Consider the following 22,001-nt stretch of genomic DNA (forward strand, 5'->3'; position numbering starts at 1 on the left):
AGAAACCAGATACAGCATATATTGACATGTTTTTCTGCAGCCAGCTGAAATGAGCTCTCATTACTTCTGTAACTCATTACAGAGATAAGTTTATACCAACTTTTGGAAGATATGTGATATCTGGTATACTTCAGGATTGTAAAGCTGATAGTTACTATCTGATTTTCTCACACGCTTCCCCCGATTATTTTGATAGGATGCTCTGCAGCTGAGCGCTGTAGCTCTGCTGTTGGATTGAGATTAAATGTTCCATTTTGACTCATACTTAATTTTATAAGTATGAAGTGCATGTTTGCTATCAGAAAATCTGCAGTAAGAATATTAGTATACACACACTTTTGATACCATAGTCATCTTGGCATACATATGTTGACTTTTTTAAAGATTTGACTGAATGTAGTTATTTGAATAGCAAAGAATCTTAAGGAAATATATGAACTTTATAGAAATTTGCATCTTCTTATTTATCTGTATAAAACAATCTATGTTAATCATTGTAAAGTAGTCTTAATATATTTTTAGTAACCACATGGGGACCTAAGCAGTGGGATAACCTTATTTGAAATGCTTAGTAAAAATTATTGTATGATTAAAAAAAACTTTTTGGATATAGAATCACAAAATACTAATTAATCAGTAGAAATAAGAGTGCTATCTGGACTGATTTAAGATATTGTTTTGTTTAAATGTTTATTTTCCATTTAAAATACTGAATTCACACAAAATGGCATAATATCAGCATAGGTTCTCTTTTATTTGTGAAACTGAGGAGTTTATAACCTGATGACTGTAATATATTGTGAGCCAATCCTGCAGTACTAATTTAGGGAAGATCAACAGGAGATATGACTCAAGAAGACTATGTAAGGACTGTAGGATTTGGCCCCATGTTAAGCTCATACTCATAACATTTGTACTTCACTCTGCTGCTTGTGAATTAAGTTCTCAGTCCCTAATTCATGAAAATAAATAGCGCATTCTGCTGCCAACTATTATGCATTATATTCCATACTATACAAGTTTGTATGACTTACTCGGCCTCAGGAGATTTTTCCCCCCACCTCTCACCAAATCTCTTTGTGCCTTAAGAATAGTGATGTGAAGCAAGCTTAACTTTCCTTTTTTGAATCAGGCCATTCTTTTGCTCCATCTATACTCAGGAAAATCTCTCAGTTGATTTTAGCAGGAGACTAGGTAAACAAGCAAGAATTGACTTACAGCTTGAATAGAGATAAGTTGTAGGATACTTTAATATACATATTACTACTGTAGTTTATTGCAGCATGGGTTCACACAGGGCGTGGTAGAAAGCTCATTGATATTTTTGAGAAAAAAAAAAGAGGCATTGGATCTGTGGAGCCTGTGGCCTGGCTATTAGCCTTGTAGGTATTAGGATTTAGTCAAGTAGGTGGAATGAGTTTGAAACTATGAAATCAGCATGTGGATGTATGTGTTTCACCTTGTATCTCTGCAAAATCCCTGTCTTGCCCACAATGAACATTGGCTGCCTCTAGTCATGTAGCACTCTAGTAACATCAGCAGAAGTTCACAGATGTAAGCACTAAAGCTAAGTAGTAAATGCTTACAGGATTAGTTTTACAGTAATTTATCACATGTTCCCATATTTTCAGTGAGACATTGTAGAGCAAAGTAGCATCTAAAATCTTTGTTCAGCATCCTTGCCTCAGTAAGGAGGTTGCATAGCCCAGACAGATGCACAGCCCATGCGCACGTATTGCTGAGGGGATGGACATACCCACAGCCAGTGTCAGCAATAACCTCTCCTCTTCTCCTCATTAGTCAGTAGATATAGTCTAATTCAGGGCAAACTGCCTGGAGTGCTGTAGCAGTGAGTGTAGCTCACTACTCCGTCAGGATTCTTAACCCTCTTCAGAAGAAATGGTATTAACTTTCAGTTGAATGGTGCTTGAGTAAGTAGACGGGGTCACTAGTTTATGTGTTAACTGCCCTAGAACTTCCTTCATGCTCAGACATACAGTTTCCCTGGCATAAATAGATTTAGTTACTTTTAAAGATACTTACGGGAATCTGAGCCACAGCACTAGACGCCTGTCTTGAAAAAGTAATATCAGACTGAAAGTAACTTGAAAAGACAGTTTCTCTCTTCTCAGGCTAAGACCAGATATTTGGAGATGTTTACTCATTGCTCTGTGAACTTTTGCATGCAAAATCAGCACACCACTTTTAAGAGAAACAAAGAAAAGCAGTCATTCTGTTCTGAAGATTTCCTTTTCTATTGGTTTAAATATAGAAGCCAAATACAAGCAAATCACAGTTGTCTAACTCAAAGGAAATGCAGCCAAAACCATAACCAGCCAAAACCATAACCAGCCATTGACATGTGTTCATCTGAACTTGAAGTCAATCACTTCATGTCAGAAGGGCATTTAATCACATTTGCATTTGTTGTTTGCATCTTTTCAGCAGCTTTTTTTAGCTTTCTTTGTTGCTGTTGTGGCACTTACAAAAGTAACGCTAGGAATTGTAATAAAGTACATGTGTTTTTCTTCAGGATTTCTTTCTTTTGCTGTGCTAATTTGTACATGGAAAATAGTCAAATACAATAGTCCATTCCTTCCAGACTCTTTGGCATTACATTTCCCTATTATCTAACTGGGTCTGTCTTGGATGACCACAAGCACAATTAGCCAGTGAAATGAATATAATGTTTCTTGTTTACATCTGAATGTGCAAAGCTTGACGGTTTTTCCTTTCATGTGTAGATAGGTCTACCTACCGTTGTATGCTCTGTTTCTACAATTGTAGCTGTACAGAGAGGGATTTTTCTACTACAGGGTCCAAAGTGCACACATATATTTTCATGCGTAGTCATGTGTATGTACAGACTGGCATTTGACCACAGGAGTCGGGTAAGAATGCGCTGAAATATGGAGTACAGTTATAAAAAGCTAAGATTTATTCCTGCAAAGGAGTGCAAAATTTCTCACCATTGTGGTTTGTGCACAGTGCTCCTGTACTCTGAATGTCTCATGTCTACAAAACCAATACAATTTCCTATGTGAACATAAGGATGCTCCTATGTATGTGTACTCATCACTTTTTTCCTACATTACTCTAGAATTTTGTGTTTGGACTTACTTTATTGACCTCTTCCTTCAGATTGTTTTAAGTATATAATTCATCTTTTTCTACTAAGTGCAAATGCATGCATGAACTGAATTGAGGTTGTGTGAGGGAATTTTTTCATTTGGACTTCAGTGCATGGGTGTCAGTATGTAATGTAGGCTGCTGAACTGCTGGTCTGCTTCACCAGTGTCAGTAAACATTTTTTTAAATGACTTTTGCTAGATTCAATGATCTGGCAAAGAATAATACAAGAAACTGTGAAACTGAACTCTGTGGAGAGTCTGAAGATTGGAATATGGTCACCTGTAGTCACGGATCTCTCAGCTGGGCAAACTCGTATGCTCAGAAGTTTCACGACTTAATGTAAAGCACCAGTGGTCCACATGCCCATACAACAGTTCTTTAGGAGAGGGCCGTCAGTCTCTGCATGACTGCATTTTGACTGAAGCAAACAAAAACTGTATCCATTATAACTGTTGTTTTTAGCCATCCAATATATCCTCATTGCTTCTGTTACAGTGTTGTCTTCTCAAATCTTCAGATGGCACTGATTTTTCTGTTGCTTTTTGTAGCTATTTTCTTAAACTTCTAGGAAATTCAGAGCATATGGGCAACAATTACATTGAAAAAAAAGGGAAATTGCAGTCTGTTGCCACAGAAGCATGTGTTCTCTCATATGATGAAGGAAAGCAGAATAATAAAATTATCCTTATAGAAAAAAATCCAAAAGCAAAAGATAGTGAAAAAACAGTGAAAATACATTGACCACCAGATTCCGTGGTATCAGGATGGGGAGCAGAAAAAGAAGGAAGTCACTTGTTCCAGCCCAAGTCATATAGAGTTATGAAAGAAACCCCTCGTGTGGTGGACAGCAACTAATCAAAAGCTGTCATGAAATGTTGAATTCCATCAGAATATTATACTCTTGTAGGAACCACAATTTCTTCCTAACTAATGTACAGGAATGGCTAACTTTTGCTCTTGGTTTTGCCATCTTTTCATATCAGCAGATGGACAGTAGGCTTGTCTTAACAGATGGCTGACCAGCTTTGGATATTCAAGGTCTCACAACGTCTCCTAGCGCTTAAAAGTATGGTCAGGGAAAATGGGGGAGGTTTGCAATAGATAAACTTTTAATGGAGTGATGGAAAATCTTCTCTAGGTCCTTAACCCTATGTTGTGTTGAACACAGGAAAATAAGAGTCAATTCTTAGTGCAATCTGATCATTTTGATGTCCTTCTATATTAGGGAATGTTTACCTTTCATCACAGGTCCAAGATTCACTATCATGCATGCTAAGATTCACTGTACATGTTCAGACCTATTTTTTTAATCAATCAGAATTGTTCTTTATGCAAAAGAGACAAAGAGAGAGGATTGTCTATTAGGGATTATAGATACTAGAATGATTTAAAGGTTGTTATCATGGTTTTAAAGATGCCATTCTCAAATGTTTCATTTGTTTTTCAAGATAATTGTATGCAGTATCTTGTCTCTCTCTGTTGAAGGCCCTGCCACAATCAGGTCCGGTCATTAGCCTTTAAAGTTTTGCCCTTCTCTTTGGAAGTGGCAAATACTATTCTCAGAATACTAATGTGTTAATATAAATGTGTTGGTTCATAAGCATAGTATTAGATGAAATTTGAGAGCAAGCTTCTCTTCTATATTAACTGATTTGCCTCTATTAATTGCAGTAGAGCCATATTGAATTGTGCATGCTTAGAATTTGTACTAAAGTCTTTTCATTTAATAACTCTTTTTATGTTGAGCTTTTACACGTGGTATTTAGCTGTCATGCACGGGAGCAATTAAAACACCTCCAAACAGCATTGGTCATTAATATTTTCTTGTTAAACCTTCGAGTAGCCAATTTATGTTATCTTCAGCTGTTGCAGGTTTGATATGGCCTGAATCTGAGTGCGGACATCGAAGATCCCTGTAGGCCAGGACTTTCTCTCTGCTTCACTGACAGCAAGATGATACTCAGATATCAAAGAATACTAACTCTGGGTGCATTTCCAGCTTTTTTTCCTTTTTTACCTCTTTAAGTACCTTGACTAGAATTTCATTTTACATATGAGGTGGGGTTTTGTTTGTTTGTTGGTTTGTTTTCTGCCAGAACCAAGCTTTTCAAATTTCTTGTAAGAGTAGCTAAAGTTGTGGTGAAATTGGAAGGCAATATACACAGGTGACTGGGAGAGGGAATGTGTACTTGTGAGATTTAATCTGCTTCCAAGGCAAGCATATGTAGAAATCTTAATAGTTTTGCCACCTGTGAATTATTTGGACACCGCTTATAGGAGCATTCCTTCTAGTTGTATAGAGAAATAAATGGTATGTTCACTGATTCTACAGTACATTCATTTTCACATTGTTTCCATTTTCATCTTCACTGCCTTTATGGAATTTCTCCTAAAGCTTCAACCCTTTAGAGGTTGCCTTGAAATTTCTGTCTTTTGGGGACTTCTTGTAGAGCAAGTTCAGCAGAGAGGGTGTCAGGGTGGAGGGAAGGGGGTGTGTGATAACGTAAGACATCCTGAAATAAATTCCATGAGTGCCTAAGAAATGAGACAGGAAATTATAAGCAACTTATAATAAATTCAAACTATCCCATAAAATAAGTATAACTCATTTTGTTTCCACATGAATTTACTGTAGGGGTGTCAGATTTCCCCTTCTAGATTTGTTGGATAAAATCTCAGTCCCTCTTTGAAGTTTGCTAGTGTATTGTTCAGTTTCTGCACTATATCAACAGACCCAGAAATGAAAAGGAATAAAGGAAGCAATAAGGTGTCCTACTGTTCTGATGCTGGCATCAGATTGGTAGGTTATTTATTTACTTACTTACTGACTTATTTAAATCCCTGTATTTCTTTCAGCCTGGACTGTTAAAAGCAGTTGGTTTTGAGGCCTAATATAACTGCCTTTAACAAGCCCAGGGCTGTCTTTTATTTTTTCATTTTGGTACGTGCATGGATTATGATTGTAAATGTGTTTTGGATATGACATTTTCATAGTTCCTGTAACTTTTAAAAAAGAGAGTGGGGGATTTTCAAGTTACTGTGGTATCACCAACAAGTTCCTTCAAGGTCTAGCCAGGGCCACATTTTAAAGATAAAAAATCTGATTTAGCTGAAGGGGAGAGGGAAGTAATTCAATAGAAATCTCTGAAACTACAAACTTGAACTGCCACAGCTTGAACTGTAAGACTCTGCTTTGCTAATCCAAATTTTAGCATTCTTGTCATTCTCTGGTGGGCTTAGCCACCCATCAGCACCGGTGAGTACCAGGGCAAATGGGAGTGCATTATCACATCTTACCAGACGTGAAGACTGGCATAGTGGGGCATGCGTACTCTTTCTATGCAGCATACTGCTCCAAAATGTGGATGTGTCTTTTCTTTGGTGATATCACTGGAAACATAAATATTTTCATCATGATTATTCATCAGTATTAGAGGGCAGAATGAGAGTAGCAGCAGCCGACATCCTGATGGTGTTTAGGTCCTTCTATCTTTGTAATTCAATATAAAGTCATGAAAATAAAGTCTGGTACTCTTGTAAAACTCCTCCAGTTTGGCACTGCAGACTGTCAACAATTGAGTGTATTTTCCTTTAAAGAAAGATATTCATTATTTTGAGATCAATTACTTAGTGATCAAGGAGATAATCAATACATTAGATAAATTGTGAGGTTTATAGTTAATCCTAAGGGTCCCGTGAGCACTTTTTTCCTGCCTTTTTTTTTTTGTTTGTTTTTATGACATGGGACCATCTTTTCCTTCCCTCCTCTTCCTTCCCTCCTCTTCCTTCCCTCCTCTTCCTTCCCTCCTCTTCCTTCCCTCCTCTTCCTTCCCTCCTTTCTCCTTCTCTTTCTCTCTCTCCCCCCTTGCTTTTTACATAAAAATTTCCCTTTCAGTTTTCCTGCCTCCACCAAGGCTTAATGTTTCAACCCTTTATATGGCCCCTTGTTGTTAAAAACATACATAGCTCCATGAAGTAACTGAGGGAGATGGCAAATCATCAGAGGAATAGGAGGCTTCATTTATTTTGAATAAACCTCATAATTGTGGATGTTTATCTGAAATTACAGAAATGTTTGGAAAGCTCTCCTCCCTTCTCTGAAATGTCTCCTTCCAGGGAGTGCCACGTTCTGTTGCACCTTGTCTTAATGCCCTGACCTGCTCAAGGGAGGTTGAACCATTCTAGGGTGGGCAAACCCGCTAAAGTCTATGCTGATGTGACGAGGTCTTCTAGTTCAGACTCTCAGAACTAGAGTTGCTAACTCTAGCCCATGTGAGGTTTGATGCATATAAGATGCACTGTTGAACGTTGTGACGTGTACAGAGTTGGGCTGGACAAATATCTGACGCTTAAGGTCAGTTTGCTAAAACAAGGCAAAATGGCTAATATACACTTCTCCAGTGTATTATCCTGCCTCTTTGAGGGGAGATGGTGGTTCACCTGTGGAGCTGGGAGTGTCAGCCACATGTTGGCCATTTTTTCCTGAAGCCTGTGAACACAGCCCAGCCAGCACACACACAGCTCTCATTTCTCACCACTTAGGAAACACTTGGCATGCAATAGACCTCGTCATAGATAACAATTTTACTTTTCCCTCTTTTCCTTTCTGTGTGCCTCTGTGGGCTCTTTCCCTGCCTGCTACATGGAAGGCAAACCCCAAGTCCTAGAGTGCAAGATGCACTTTTGAACCCGTGCTGTTGGGTGGGTTTTGAATTTTGGAAAGTGATTTCACCGAACCAGTCCTAGCCTTGAAAACGCTTCTGAGTCAATCAGGCGACAAGTCTGAGGCTGAGCCAGCTTGGACCTGCTCTGCAGTGGATCACCCATGCCTGGTGTTTACACCAGCATGGCAGGATTTAAGTACACCAGGGTGTTGTAACTTGGATCTGTGAGAGCAAGGAAGAGAGCTCTTGTATTCACATTGCGCTCCTGGTGTATATTTTCATATGGGTAGAAGTGGAGTGAGAGGTAGGACTTATCTGAGTTTTATAAGGCGCTGCTATAAAATGTTATAGGGAGCACAGTGTGCAACGTGTTGAAGTGATATGGTGTCAGCACCATCCTCTGCCAGCAACCTCCCCCTGCCTGGCTGCTGCCCTTTTAGGAGAAGAAATGATCTCATGTTTGGCACATTTCTCCTGGGATACAACTTGTAGTCCAGGTTTGGAATGGCTTTTTAGCTCTGAAAGTCCTGAGATGGCTGTTTACCATTTCTTCCCTGTTTTGTTGCAGACTTGAAGCCATGTACTGCCTATTACAAGTTTTAAGAGATTGTGTATATACAGCTGTATGACTTGCTTCAGGGCAAGAAGAATCCCATGGGACTATGGGGACAACACTGGCAATGTTTTTATCCTTCAGGGAGCACTTGATGTATGGAGCTAATGGCTGTCAGATGGTGCAAATGTGTACAACACTGAGACTGCAGCCATTCTGTTTTCAGGGTGACAGAGTTCAGTATGATACTTCATCCTTATTACTTGTGCAATAACCATATCAGGTCATATATGACTAGGAGGGGAGGAGGGGTTATTTCCCACTCAATGAACCTTTGCTTTCCTGTGCAAAAGGAAAAGATGCCATTATTCCCCTTTTTCTGTTCCCATAGCAATACGCCAGCCTTGCATGACTATTCTGTTAAGACAAAGACAAACAGGAATGCAGCACTGAAAAGGACTACCACAGCAAAATTTTACTGTGTCCCTGGGGACAGAGCTAGCTGTATGTGTATCAGGTGTATTCCTTCAGAATAAAGAGAAAAATTCCACACATTGCTCTTCCTTTTGTCTGTGATCACGGGAGCAGAATAAGTATTGAAAAACTGCAAGATTTCAGTGACATTTCCTCTTTTCTCCTTCTCATCAAGGTGTCTTCCTGTTTCTTTTAAGTGATGGATGACTTTGATCCTGAAGAAAGAGTAAATTAAAGGCTACCGCAAAGGAGATTTGGACTTTTTTTAAAAATTCCTTTTTAAGATGCTGAAATGAAAAAACTAAATCCTGGCCTCTTTAGCTGTAGTTGCAAAGTCTGAGCATAAAATAATTACCCAAAATACAGTATATACCCTCAAACGTGTGTGCCTCTGTGCCAGCGCTTTCTATGGGGCGTGGAGTCGCTCAGATCAAGGGCTTCCTGTGCCAGGGGTTTTCCATAGCAAATACTCTCTTGATGCCCTCGAAGGCCTTTTGCCTGGTCTTGCAAGTGCAAAGGAGGTAAAAATTCCTCAGTTAACTTCCAAGCCTGTGGAAGTCTGGGATGAGTGGGCTGGTACTGTTCCCCTCGCAGCCTGATAACAGGCAGGAGGGAGCTGCTGCCCTCCAGGGAGCAGAGGAGCCAGTGTACAAGGTATAACCACTTGCATCTTAAAACATTTGGTCATTGCAGCTACTTTTCTTTCTAGGTTGTTTGACAGAGAAAACAGTGTTTTAGCAATAGTTTGAACAGCCCTATAGGCATCCTTTTGATTTGGCTGTACGGAACAGCATGCACTTAATCATGGGAGCCATTGCACCTGTGGTTGCTGAGCATCTCAGGTGCAGCAAACAGCTCTGGCAGCTTGGGAACAAGCACATTTTCTCTCTTCGTTTTCTTTTAACTTCTGTGATAGCAGAACTACAATTACTTTGGTAAGAATGTCTGCCAGGTAGGCAGGTTTTTCTGGCTTGTATGGTCTTTCTGGAGGGCATCTGGATGGTAGGTCTGGTGGCTGAAGTCCTCTCTTCATCTTTATGTGGGATGTAGTAGTCAGGATAATGGGAACACAAGCTACCTACTGCAACAGCTAAACAGTGTTTATCCATCCTGACCCTGAGGCAAACCCCTTGGGAAAAGAAAATAAGTCAGTATTCATTCCCATGAAGTCCTTGGCTGTATTGCTAAGGTTGGCTTGGTGACCTGCTTTCATGAGGTGCATGAAATGGGCAAGTATCTGCTTGGACCTGGAGGGCAACTATTGTCATGGAGAACCCTAGTGCTTCCAGGGTTCCTCATAAGGATATGCCTTAATTTAATAAGCCCCTTCTTCAGTATGGTACAGTTATTCTGGAAGAGTGGATGTGCTTCGGTCATACAGTACTGTTTAAAATGATGTGCAGCTCTATGCCTAGACACATTAAATGTGGTTTTTATGCATTGCAAACTGGACATGTCAGATATTTTACTTATGCTGTTTCCAAGACAATCATTATGAAAAGTTTCAACAGCTAGTCAGGAATGTCTTACATGTTAACATTTTGTTTGACAGTAATTACCAACATTAATTCAACTGGCTGTGATTTTGCCCTGCCTTGCCTGCCTTCAAAAGCCAGAGATTTCCAAGCAGTTTCCCATCTGAGCTGTAATCCAGCTGTTACCTTGGATGGAATGCAACAAAGATACACAACATTTTGCAAATGAAATCTTATAAACCACATATTTACATTGGTTCAAGTTTTGAAATATACATTTCTTAAAAAGATACGAGGTCACTGGCCTTGTCTCTTGCTGTTACACACCTAAATATATGCTTAGAGCAGTTTCTTCCTGCTTCAGTACAGACAACATTTCAGTACTGTGTGAAGTACATATTTAACCTCAATGACAAACTAACATCAAAGTATGAGCAAGGATTACTCTAAGAGGGAGAATGTATGGCTTGGCAAGAATTAATTTAGGGATGCACTTGGACCTATCTGAAAAAGGAGGGCAGAAAGACCATATAATAGGGAAAAATATGGGTTTTCTGTCCCTCATATCGTTTTCACGGTAGCAAAAGACAAGTTTAGGCAATGGCCTCAGAGGAGCCTTGCATATTGTCACTGACAATTCATCATATCCCTAAACAGTGGGTTGTGATAAGAACCAGATGATTTAAATTTCTTAACCAAACGCAGCAGTGCATATCATCTGGGAAATAACTGCGGCTTAAAGTCTGTACCAGTGCCTTAGTCAAACAAGAGGTTAACTGTGTTTTTCAATATCTGTATTGCTGTTTAATCTAGAGAATGCACTGGTTGCTTGAAAAATATTATTTTAGCAGCATTTTACTGAACAAGGAGGAAGACTGGAACCCTTGGAAACTGAGGAGTAATTAAACAACATGATCTGCATTTATACACACTCTTCTCCGTGTGACACTGACAAATAGTTGGATTCTGTACAGATAGTGCAGTTTAGACAAAATTTTAAATTAAATTCCAGTATGCAACTAAGATTTATTTTCTTAAGGCTGAACTCCTTTTATAGGTCTCAGGATATGAACAGAGGTCTTGCTACTTTTCATGTTTCTCTCTATGTGCACCCGCAAACATGTGTACTCACATACTCTTAGAAGAAACATGGTTCTTTCATTAGGGATGCAGCTCCTGGATGGCAGGCAGCTGTTGTGATGTAAGGATGTATGACACTTGTGTTTTTTACACACTATTCCAGATAGTTTAAATAATTTCTGTACACTGTGTGTTAGTGGTGAGGGTAAGAAAGTCCTGTTATTCAGCTCATAGCCTGAATACAACATGAAAGCCTGACAACTCTTTAACAAAATCAGAAATTACTATTAAATACTGAAACTGGATTTTTTTAAAGAGTAAAGTTGGATACCTAGCTCTTTTCGTCTTACTTAATTATGTCGGATTATTTTTGTTTACATTATAAGAAGTCCTTTGTTCAGCTCATAGGTTGGTTTTGTATGTTTGTTTGGTTGTTTTTTTTCTTTTATAAGCATCTTCACCTGAGTGCCCCATCCACTGACATTAATTTCATTTTGCATATGTGATCCTTCTTGCTTTCTTGTCTGAAAGCACAAGGCATTCCTTTCTCATTTGAGAACTCTTTGGGAGTCCTCATGCATGTTTCCTCTGGAGCTACTGTGTTGGGTGGTAGCTGCATGATCACCCTCAGGTTAAGTGTGTATTAGGGTAATGAGAAATAAAGAAAGAGATGATTTTGATTAGCACTGGAAGACTTAGTTGTTTTATGTAGGTCATTGATAATCAGTTGCTTGCAGATGATGTTTCTGCCATTAATGCTGTAGATGTCAGGACATGGTTAGTTTTGTGTGGACAAAACAGTGGGCGTTTCCTTGGAAGCTCAGGCTGAAATCCACGTAGAATGGATGGAAGAGGACACTCTTCTGACTCTACCAGCAGGGTGTAATGGGCCTTGATGACTGTGTGCATTTTGCTTGTTTGGGATACGGTGGTGTTTGGAGAAGCACCAACCTGGGTTACTTCTGACAGAGATAGAAGACTTTTTCTAAGAGGGAAGTGTTACCGAAAGGAAGCTTTAGGTGGTGGCAGCATTACTCCTTGCATCTTTAAAGGAATGTACCTCCCTCTGCTTTTTTTCTCCATTTTTCTTTTTTCTATTTTTTGTTTGTTTGTTTGTTTACTCTTTGTGGTAGGAACTTAAGGGCTTTGAGGGGTACTGTAGGAGTTCTTGTGTTTCAAAACACAGCAATGTTCTTGACTGTTATCAGGACTATTATTAGAATATATGAGTATTATTATTATTATTAGGAGTATTAATGTAGATTCTTCAGTTTATTTTACTTAGTTGAAAGTGGGTAGAAAATATTAATTAGTGGCATAAGCTACTTTTGAAAAGTCTGTGCTAAACAGTGAATCCATAGCTAGTAATGGTATTATCCTTTAAAGCTGCAATAGACCTACAACAGACAGTCTTCTTCAGATTTAAAATGGTTTTGCGAGAATTTCACACTCAATCCTATCTGTGTAGTTCACAGGAGGGAAAACCACTCTGCTTTCTTTAATATTAAACATGGATGGAGTTGAAATGAATTATGTTTATTCCACTTGTTAAAAGAAAACTTGGAGCCTGTTCCAGCTTGAGATCACATGCTTTCTGGGAATACATAGGTCTTATAACAAATCTTGAAATGCAAATAGCAGGCACATGGTTCTGCTCTGGGTGGGAGTGCAATTTCTTTCAGAAAACTTCAGACCTTTACAATGTCTACCTGTGCTGATGCTTATAATTTGTAATGAGGTAACAGTACCTGGTATACCTGACTTTACCTCAGAAGCCTGTTTCACTATGTATTTGAGCTTTTAAGCAGTCGTGAGTGATCAGGAAAAGCACCTATTTGCAGTTTGAAGATATTTGTTTCTTTGTAAATGAAAATCATGGACACACATTTTCTTTTTAGCAGACAAAAAAGTGCAAGCACATATTTTCATTTTATAAAAAGTGCCCTGCAGAAAGAAGTCAGCTGAAATAACCTCAGTAAATTGGCACGTCACTCCTATTATTGTATGTGTCAATGTTAATGAGATTGTATCTAGAGGATGGATCACATCTGTAAAACTGTTGCATGTCTGATCTTCTGCAGCTGTGAGGACTGGCCATAGTCTGCATCTGATCTCTTATCTTCAGTTTTTACATTTACCCTTGCAATTATTGTGTTGAAATTAAATCCTTTTGCATTTTAATAAAGGTAAGATAAACTAAGAGTATAAAAATTATTATGAGGCAAATGCAGTATAATCTCTTACAGACTAAATTAATTCACCTTCTTTTTTCCATCAGTAGATCTAAAACAAAATTACATCATACTAGATATTACAACAACACAAAACTGACTCCATTACCCATCTAAACTATCTTCCAAAAACTGTTCTGCAGAAGAAAGTATTACATATGTCTAAACTGCCATTACAAACTGCACACTACGAAGCAAATTGAAAGTGGAGTTTGGCCACACCACAGAATAATCATTTTATTTGACATAGCTGGCAACCTCCACTTGTCATAGGGCTAAGATAGGGCAGCAAGGTCAGAGTGGAGGTACTTCAGTAGATTTGCCTTCTGCCTGATTGGTTTAGCTTCCATTCACACTATTTATTTGATTAAAAAGAAACTTTATGAATTGCTTTGTGTCCTCTTTTCAGTCTATCTTTTAATGTTCTCCTCCTGAACCCCTTTAATTTAATGGAGTTTTTGTTTGACCTGAGCATGCTTTGGACGAGATCCTAAAGGTCCTTCAAAAGAGTTGGCTGCCTTAGTGTCAGAAGGCCAAATAGACTCAACTCTATTTAAGTGGCATTTGTGCACTTGCCTTTTAAAATGAATGCTCTGGTTCAAAAAAGGAGCACTAATGTCCTTGACGGCTCCATGAGTAGCAGCATGAGGAATGCAGCAGGAGTCCATTGTGAGATGCTGGGGAGCTGCAGCTGGCTGGACAGTCTGGAGTGATGCTATGTGCTGGCCCTGCACCTGACACTTGCCACTAACTGAGTTCTTTCAGAAGAAATAACCATGTTTGGTGCATTTGTAAAGAGGAAAATCCTTTCTTTTTTATACTGTTTTGCCCAAACAGACGGACTTATTATTCAAGATCATCTTTCTTATGAGGAGAGACTGAGGGGGCTGGGTCTGTTCAGCCTGGAGGAGAGAAGCTGAGAGAGGATCTTATCAATGCTTATAAATATCTCCAGGATGGGTGTCAAGAGGATGGGACCAGAGTCCATTCAGTGGTGCCCAACAACAGGACGAGGGGCAATGGGCACAGACTGAAGCACAGGAGGTTCCATCTGAATATGAGGAGAAACTTCTTTGAGGGTGCCAGAGCACTGGGACAGGTTGTCCAAAGAGGTTGTGGAGTCTCCTCCTCTGGAGACATTCAAAACCCACCTGGACACATTCCTGTGTGATCTGCTCTGGTGAACCTGCTTTAGCAGGTGGGTTGGACTGGATGATCTCCAGAGGTCCCTTCCAACCACAACCATTCTGTGATTCTGTGATCAGGTTTGCACTGTGCCTTGATAAAAGCAGTAAGGGGAAGAGAGGGGAAGAAGAGGAAATAGCTATACAGGTGTCCTGCAAATCTCTTTTCCTTTGAATAGTATCTCCATAGAAGTTTGCCGATTTGGTATACAGTCTGAGCTTACTTAAGCAGGTTAAACTGGATCAACTTTCATTTACTTACCACTAATTTATTGTGCCAGTGTGTCTCAGAGTAGTATCAGGCTTTTAGAAGGAATATAGCAATACAATTACTCTGTCAACCTGAGTAAACTAAGTACTTCTCCATCAGCTAATGACTCGCTTCAGGGCAGCAAGACTCCCTTGGGACTATGGGAGCAGCACTGGCAACATTTTCATCCTTCAGATGCTTGAAGGTAATGACTGTCAGAGTCTGAAAATGTGTACAGGCTTTCTGTTTTCAGGAGAACAGAGCTCCCTGGGAGACTTTGGTCTTATTACTGAGCTCAGGATAGAGACAGCTAATAAAAGACGTGGGCTTTCATTTCAGTTAATCTTATGCCTGGCTGTTTATTCAGCATCAGAGATGACACTAGTGGGTGAACTGCAATCCCTTTGCAGAACTTTATAGGGCTAAATGATTTCCATATTGGAAAATTCTCTCATTATTAGTGGTTAGCATATATAATGCATTCCTGGCTCCTAAAAGTAAACCAAATAGTTAACCTCTTACCTTGATAAATCCTAGTTAGCACACATGCTAATGTGCCAGACTTAGTGCTTTGCTGTACAGACACAGACTATTCAGTTTCGCATCTGAGTTATATGTGACAAATTCAGTATCTACTTTAAACAGATGTATATTGAAACACTTCACAGCTCTAACCCATCACTAACATTTTCTTTTTTTGTCTATGAATAGCATATTTCTGCTATATTTCACTGCGTTTTGGATTTCATGACAGAACTTTACACACTTTCAGTGAAAATACTTTCAGTGTGGAGCAATCTCTGTGTCTCAAATAATCACTGTGTTGAAAGCTAAAGCTGGTTCCTCTAATGTGGGTTAGCAAAGATGCTTGCTGATATTTCTCTGTTGAAGATATACCGTCAAAGTTTCCCCCACATAGATGTCTTGCCTTCTCATTTATTCCAAATACAGTTAGAAATCCTATTTCCCATGTGTTGGCCCACAGCCCGAGCCAAGATTTGAAGGAGAATACTGCCTGATCTCCATCAGACACAGGCATTTTCTATGCACCTTTGCATGCTTCTGAAGGTTATTCAGTTTCTTCCAGCAAAACTACATCATTCAAGTGGGACAATATCTATCTAAATCATTTGTGTTTCTACAGATAGATGTTTCTGAGGTGCATTTGCAGGAATGAAAATCAAATACTGGAAACTTGCATGACTGCATTACTTGAAGCAGGTACTGCTGCACATCTATGAGTTAAGCCTGGAAAAGCTGAGCATTTCTGAGTCCATCGATGCTGCTTCTCTATAAAGCTGTTTACATCCTACTGCTAGCATTAACAATAACACTGCCTAGGTCTGTACCTTACACTGGAGAGCTCCAGCTCTTCAGGTAGTGTGCAGTGTCTTTTTTAAGTCAGCAAAGAGTAGGGATAAAAACAGTTAGGGAATCTTTGTCCAAAAAGTTTTATAGGAGATCTTTGGACAGAGAAGAAGTAATGATAGTTCCAGTTCTTTATGGTGAGTACGTGAAAGTTGTTATGTTGAATGTTTTTATATCACATTGATTCACTATACTGTGATTCTTTTTTTCCTCCAGAGCATCTTGGAAGGCACCTTTTAATATACCCTTTCATCATTTTTAACATAACATTAAAGTTTCAAAGCACAATTTCTAATGCCTACAATACTCCACCTCTTCCTTTGAATCAGGAAAAATCCCTTGCCTCACTATTGTCCAAAGTAATCATCACCAGTCTCAAATTCAGACAGAGTACAATACTCAAAGGATGAAAGCAAGTTCATACAGCAACCCCCGCTAAAAGAACCAGCTGCCAATCAGTAGGAATGTTAGAGAATAACAGATTTATTCAGTGCTTTCAACAACCAAGATGATATCCAGTAAAGAAAATTTAAGCTGGCAACAATATTTTTTGTCCTTTAAATGATTTTTTCCTGGTTGTTTTTGTTTTGTTTTGTTTTCTTGTTTTGTTTTTTGTTTTTTTTTTTTTTGTCCTTCCCTCCCTCCTCAGAGCTCCAGAACAGCTCGCTCAGAAGAAGACCGAGACTCACTGTGGGATGCCTGGGGTTCGTGGAGCGAATGTTCACGCACTTGTGGAGGAGGAGCTTCGTATTCTCTGAGACGCTGCCTGAGCAGCAAGTAAGTGGGTGAACACTTTTTATTTTACTGAGCAGGAGAATTAAGCCTACTTATATGTGTCACACCATAAGACCATAACTATGCTGAAACTTCCAGCTCAATGTCAGAAAATTATGGTAGTGTGTTTTTTAATTCAGGCAAGTATGCAACATGTTTGGCAAGGCAACACCCTTTCAAAATATCGTGAAAACTTACGGAGATATGAAAGTTGCCTGGACCACTTGCTTAAGCATGCTGAAGGCTGACAGCTATTGAAAAGTGAAACCTCGCTATGCTTTCACCATTTCAGCAGTAAGACTTTTCAGGCACTTATACCAGACTACAGCTAATTGATTAGATTTAGCGGCCCAGAGTGTCAGCCACACTGACACTATAAAAGCACCATATCGACCCAACATGCCATCCGGAGCTATATAACAAGGAATGATAATTCTGCTGAAGATATCCTATTAATTAAATTTCAGATAGGAAGTCTTCCATACCAGCAAACTGTCCCCAACAGGCAGAGGTGTAATGGCCGACTGCAAAGATGAAGTCTAGGTACAGAGTAAGGCATCTGACATTTTATTTCTCCTCAATTACTAGCTTGCAATGGAACATGGACAAGTCAGTTGACAGCATTTCCCCTCTATTGGTATATGTAAGTCTTACCCACGAAATATTTCTAGCAAATATTGTTTCTATCTACTTTATGAAAAAGTTTACCTGCAGTAAACATGGTATATGTGATAAATATTAACAGATTTATGATAACGGATATGAAGGAAAACTCCAGACGCAAACTTAGTGGCTTACTGCCATCTCTGATACCTTGTATATTGTAATATAAAAAATGTAATACAATTTTCCATGCTGCATATGTTTCTCCTGTATTTTCTTTTATGTGCTTATAAAACTGATGTTAATAAAACAAACTGTGACAATACACTCCAAATTGTTTCCTACATCTGACATTTTAATATATGATGCTGTTTAGTGAGGATAAGAAACAGCACAAGACATTGAATCATAAGATCAGAATAGAGTCTTGTGTATTTTAGTTTTGTCTGTGGACAGTTTTGACTCCTATTTCCACCAGTTACTGAGTTGACAGTTTGCAAAAGTCTACTAGCAGGAGAAAAGATAGGGAAAAGCATCTACTGAAACCGGTGGAAATGCAACACTTCTCTATTCCAGTCCCATGGAAAAAAAGAATTAGAATAATTTGGTTTTTTAAGGTGGGGCCTAATTCTCATCTCTTCTTAGTTCCATAGCAAATAGACATTCTGCAGATACCCCGAAAGAGGGAATTGCAGAGAGGAACTTATTTTCAGTCACGGTGTATCCTTTTCAGACTTATGAAAATAAGTGACCTTCTGTATGTTCCTTTAATGCAAACATGAATCCAGGCATCTGGAGAATCTGAGTAACAGAAGGGCTTGCTGACTACACCTCTGCTCACTGAGAACTGCCTCAGTAGTCTGTAGAGGGGAAAATCTTGAAGCTTCATGACAGTAGTAGCAGTAATACTGGTCATGGTGCTCTGAGGTGTGTGAGTATAAGCCACTCCTGAGCAGGCTCTCCTCATCTGCTTCTCTTTGGTTCTTGTACTGTTCAGGATGTCCCTGAAGCTACCCCAGTGGAACGGGGAATAAACTCATAAATCACACAGTACTTGTGTTTCATTCAATATCTCAGTCCTCTCCTGTCAACGTATAAGCAATGTTCCTTGCCTTAGGAAACCAGCTGTAAACTTTGGCCACTCAGACGTGGAAGCCCTCTGTTTCCAGGATAGGATGCAGAGGATGAGTTAGGTCCACAGCTTTTACTGGTCAATATCAATAAATCACAAATAGTAAAATTTGACCTGGAATTAGCACAGTATCAAATGTGTTATAGTTTTTCCCTTTTTTCTGGCCTGTGTGTAATGGCTATTGAAATAAAGGGTTTAAACTATTAATTTTTGTGCTAGGCAAACATTTTAAGTTGCTAAGAAAAAGGCAGGAAGGGAGCAGAGGAAACAAACTCATTCAGACTTTGAAGGTTTGGAGTCTGTGCACGTAAGTATTTCAAACCTGTCAAGGCTGGAACAAAACATCCACCTCTTTTGGACAATTTCTTGGTTGGTACGGTTTATCGCATGTATTTGTTGCGTATAATTTCATGGCAGCATGAAGGAAGATACTAGATATTTCTGGCAAATGAAAACTAGCAAAACATATAGATGTTTTGGAAAAAAATTAATCCTAAATATTTCTCATCCTGGCAGGAACGTTCATAGTGCCTTATGTCTTTTAGTTCTGTATGAGGTGACTTTCAGAGCATTACATGAAAAGAAGACCCCAGTGCATCTGCTTTGAAGAAATGCAAAGACTAATTGCCCATTCCTAAACACTGTCAGTATATGCAGCTATATAAAGGAAAACAGTTTTCTTTCCAACTTTCGTTTGGCAAAGTTATGTTAGTGCTTGTGTTGTTTGTTTTGGGAACATGTTTTGTGTTAGGCTTTCACAGCTGTGATGAAAGAATGGAAAGTGTTAGTGAGAAATTCTGTTTTCTAGAGTTTAGATGGCAAACATTTCAGGGTAGGGGCTGTTTAACAGTACATTTCTTTAGAACAACTGGTCCTGATTATACTAAGGACATTTAGTATGAGAGTGAAATAAAGAAATATGCCAGTTACACAAGCAGACAGGAGTCGTCAGCCCTAGTCAACCATCTCTCCTGGTATCCTACACTGACAGCAAGCAGCACTGGGTCACTCCAGTAGCAGAATAAGCACCAGGAAAATAACTTTTTCATAATTAGTAGTTAAAGACTGGGCTAAACTACAAAGCATGACACTTTTTATGCTCTTTGTTGGCATTAACTTTTTATAACTTCAGATATTCTTGTTATTTACACAAAAGGACACACCTCCTTTAAGTGTTACAGTTGTTTGCCTCAACTCACCTGAAAGTCAGCCTCACAGCTTAATTATATGTTGGACAAAGAAGAATTTATTTTTATAATTCCAGCATGTTTGGTTTAGTTTGGTTTTTAATACAAAGCTCAGGAAGGAGAAACTCCTCACCTCTCTCCTCTCCATCATGAAGTGTCAGGCAGCACTGCTGGTCAAAACCGGCATAGAAGAGAACCACAGACCGCTCCTGTTTTTCTTGAGGGCCAAACTAGCAACTGTGGTGATTCTGCAGAGATCAAAGTTCTATTAGCTATTGGATACTTTGGCTATAGGGGCATTGGGAATATATAGGCAGAGCAGGTGGAGACACTGCAATGTGGTCTTTGCCCTCTTCCTCGGAATCTGGCAATTATTTGTTGTGGTCCATCTATTGCACAGCACAGCTGGAGTTCGTCATCCAGCATAGACATTGATAGTACTCATTAGACCTTCATTCAAGTTATTTAGTAAGTGTGCAAGCAAACTCAAAGAGATTAATAAATAGCTGAATGTTCTTTAGATATCTGAAATTCATGTGCATTTATTTAATTTCCTTATATAGGAGTATATTTTCAAATTGTAAAAGAAATTATAAATTCTTTTATGCTAAGTTCACCCATCCTGGTCCTAAAAATATTCTGTGTGTTCTGGAATTGTACTTTACATATTGACGAGTACTGCAGTAATGTCAAAAGCGTTTTGTTGTTTTTAGGCCTGGCAGGAATATAATTGTGATATTTTTCCTATCATCTTCGAAATATGTTGTCACTTCTGAGTAAATTAAGACTGTAGGTAGCAGAAAAGCAGGATGTCCTAGAGTTTTGAGAATGATTTCAGCATATAATAGGTTTTTGGTTTTTTTTCAGTCTGTCTTTTCAGACAGACCTGTTTTCAGGTCTGTTTTTCAGTCTGTTTTTCAGAAACTAACTGTCCCCATTGCTGCTCTTTCGTGCTAAAGCATGAAGCTGGGAACATTTTGTGTGAGTGCACAGTAGAGTGCTAAACTGGATGAGGAGTCCCATAGATACTGAATACGGGTTTAACGTGCATACTGCTGAACAGAGGGGAGGTTTTCCACCATTAGATGAGCAATGTATGTTTAGTAGCAGAAGAAAGTCAACAGTAACATCTGCCTGACAAGTTTCCCTCAGTAATAAAAATGACAGAGATTTAAAAAGAGGAAGAAAAATTAAAAAGAAAACAAAAGGAAGAGGGAACACACATCAGAGAGTCACAATCCCAGCTTTATTTGGATGCTTTGTACTGGCTAATTTATGTGGTGGTAGACACTATTTTCCCTTTTTCAAATACCTCCCTTCGTTCCTTCAGCTGATGGCTGCCTTTTGGTAATGCAAACAAACCACCAGTATGAATTAGCCTTTCCACCAACTCTGCTTGCTAAATTAGCTGAAGTAAGTGATTTACTAGTTTGGTTGTTCAGCCCAGTGCCATTGCATACTGCAGGATGAAAATAGTAGATCTGCATAAGTGACTTTCACTTTTATTGCAGTTTGACTTGGTTGATCAGTAAAATAGCCACTGAGACATACCTTTGGAGGTTAGGTTTAATGAACCAGCTAAATTAGCTAAGATTGGGTCAATTTTATGCTGTGTGACATTTTTCATAAGACAAAAGCAGTCCAAAATAAATTTGATTTATTTTATTAAGGAGTATTTTTTTCTGATTTTCATCACAGAGATTACAGTTTACAAATCAAACATCAAATGGTTTGGTGCCTGTCAGATTATGATGGAATAGATGCACGTTATTCAAGTTAGTTTAAAGTTAAAAAATAGAAAAATAAGCCATTACAACAACACTGACTAGCACTGAAAAGGGGACATATCAAATATAGCATATTTTAAAAATACTGTTTGGAGGTTCAGCTATAT

General features: G+C 38.9%; 1 protein-coding gene across 3 annotated transcripts in view; it reads left to right on the top strand.

Moving 5' to 3' along the window:
- The window catches only part of ADAMTSL1 (ADAMTS like 1), a 444,801-nt gene that overhangs the window by 254,930 nt on the left and 167,870 nt on the right, over nt 1-22,001 (top strand). For all 3 annotated transcript variants that reach the window (XM_065655435.1, XM_065655436.1, XM_065655437.1), the window contains one exon: nt 17,061-17,188. In XM_065655435.1, coding sequence (XP_065511507.1) covers nt 17,061-17,188 — 128 coding nt within the window. The remainder of the gene's footprint in view (nt 1-17,060; nt 17,189-22,001) is intronic.

Source organism: Caloenas nicobarica, chromosome Z, assembly GCF_036013445.1.
Source record: "Caloenas nicobarica isolate bCalNic1 chromosome Z, bCalNic1.hap1, whole genome shotgun sequence".
NCBI lineage: Eukaryota > Metazoa > Chordata > Aves > Columbiformes > Columbidae > Caloenas > Caloenas nicobarica.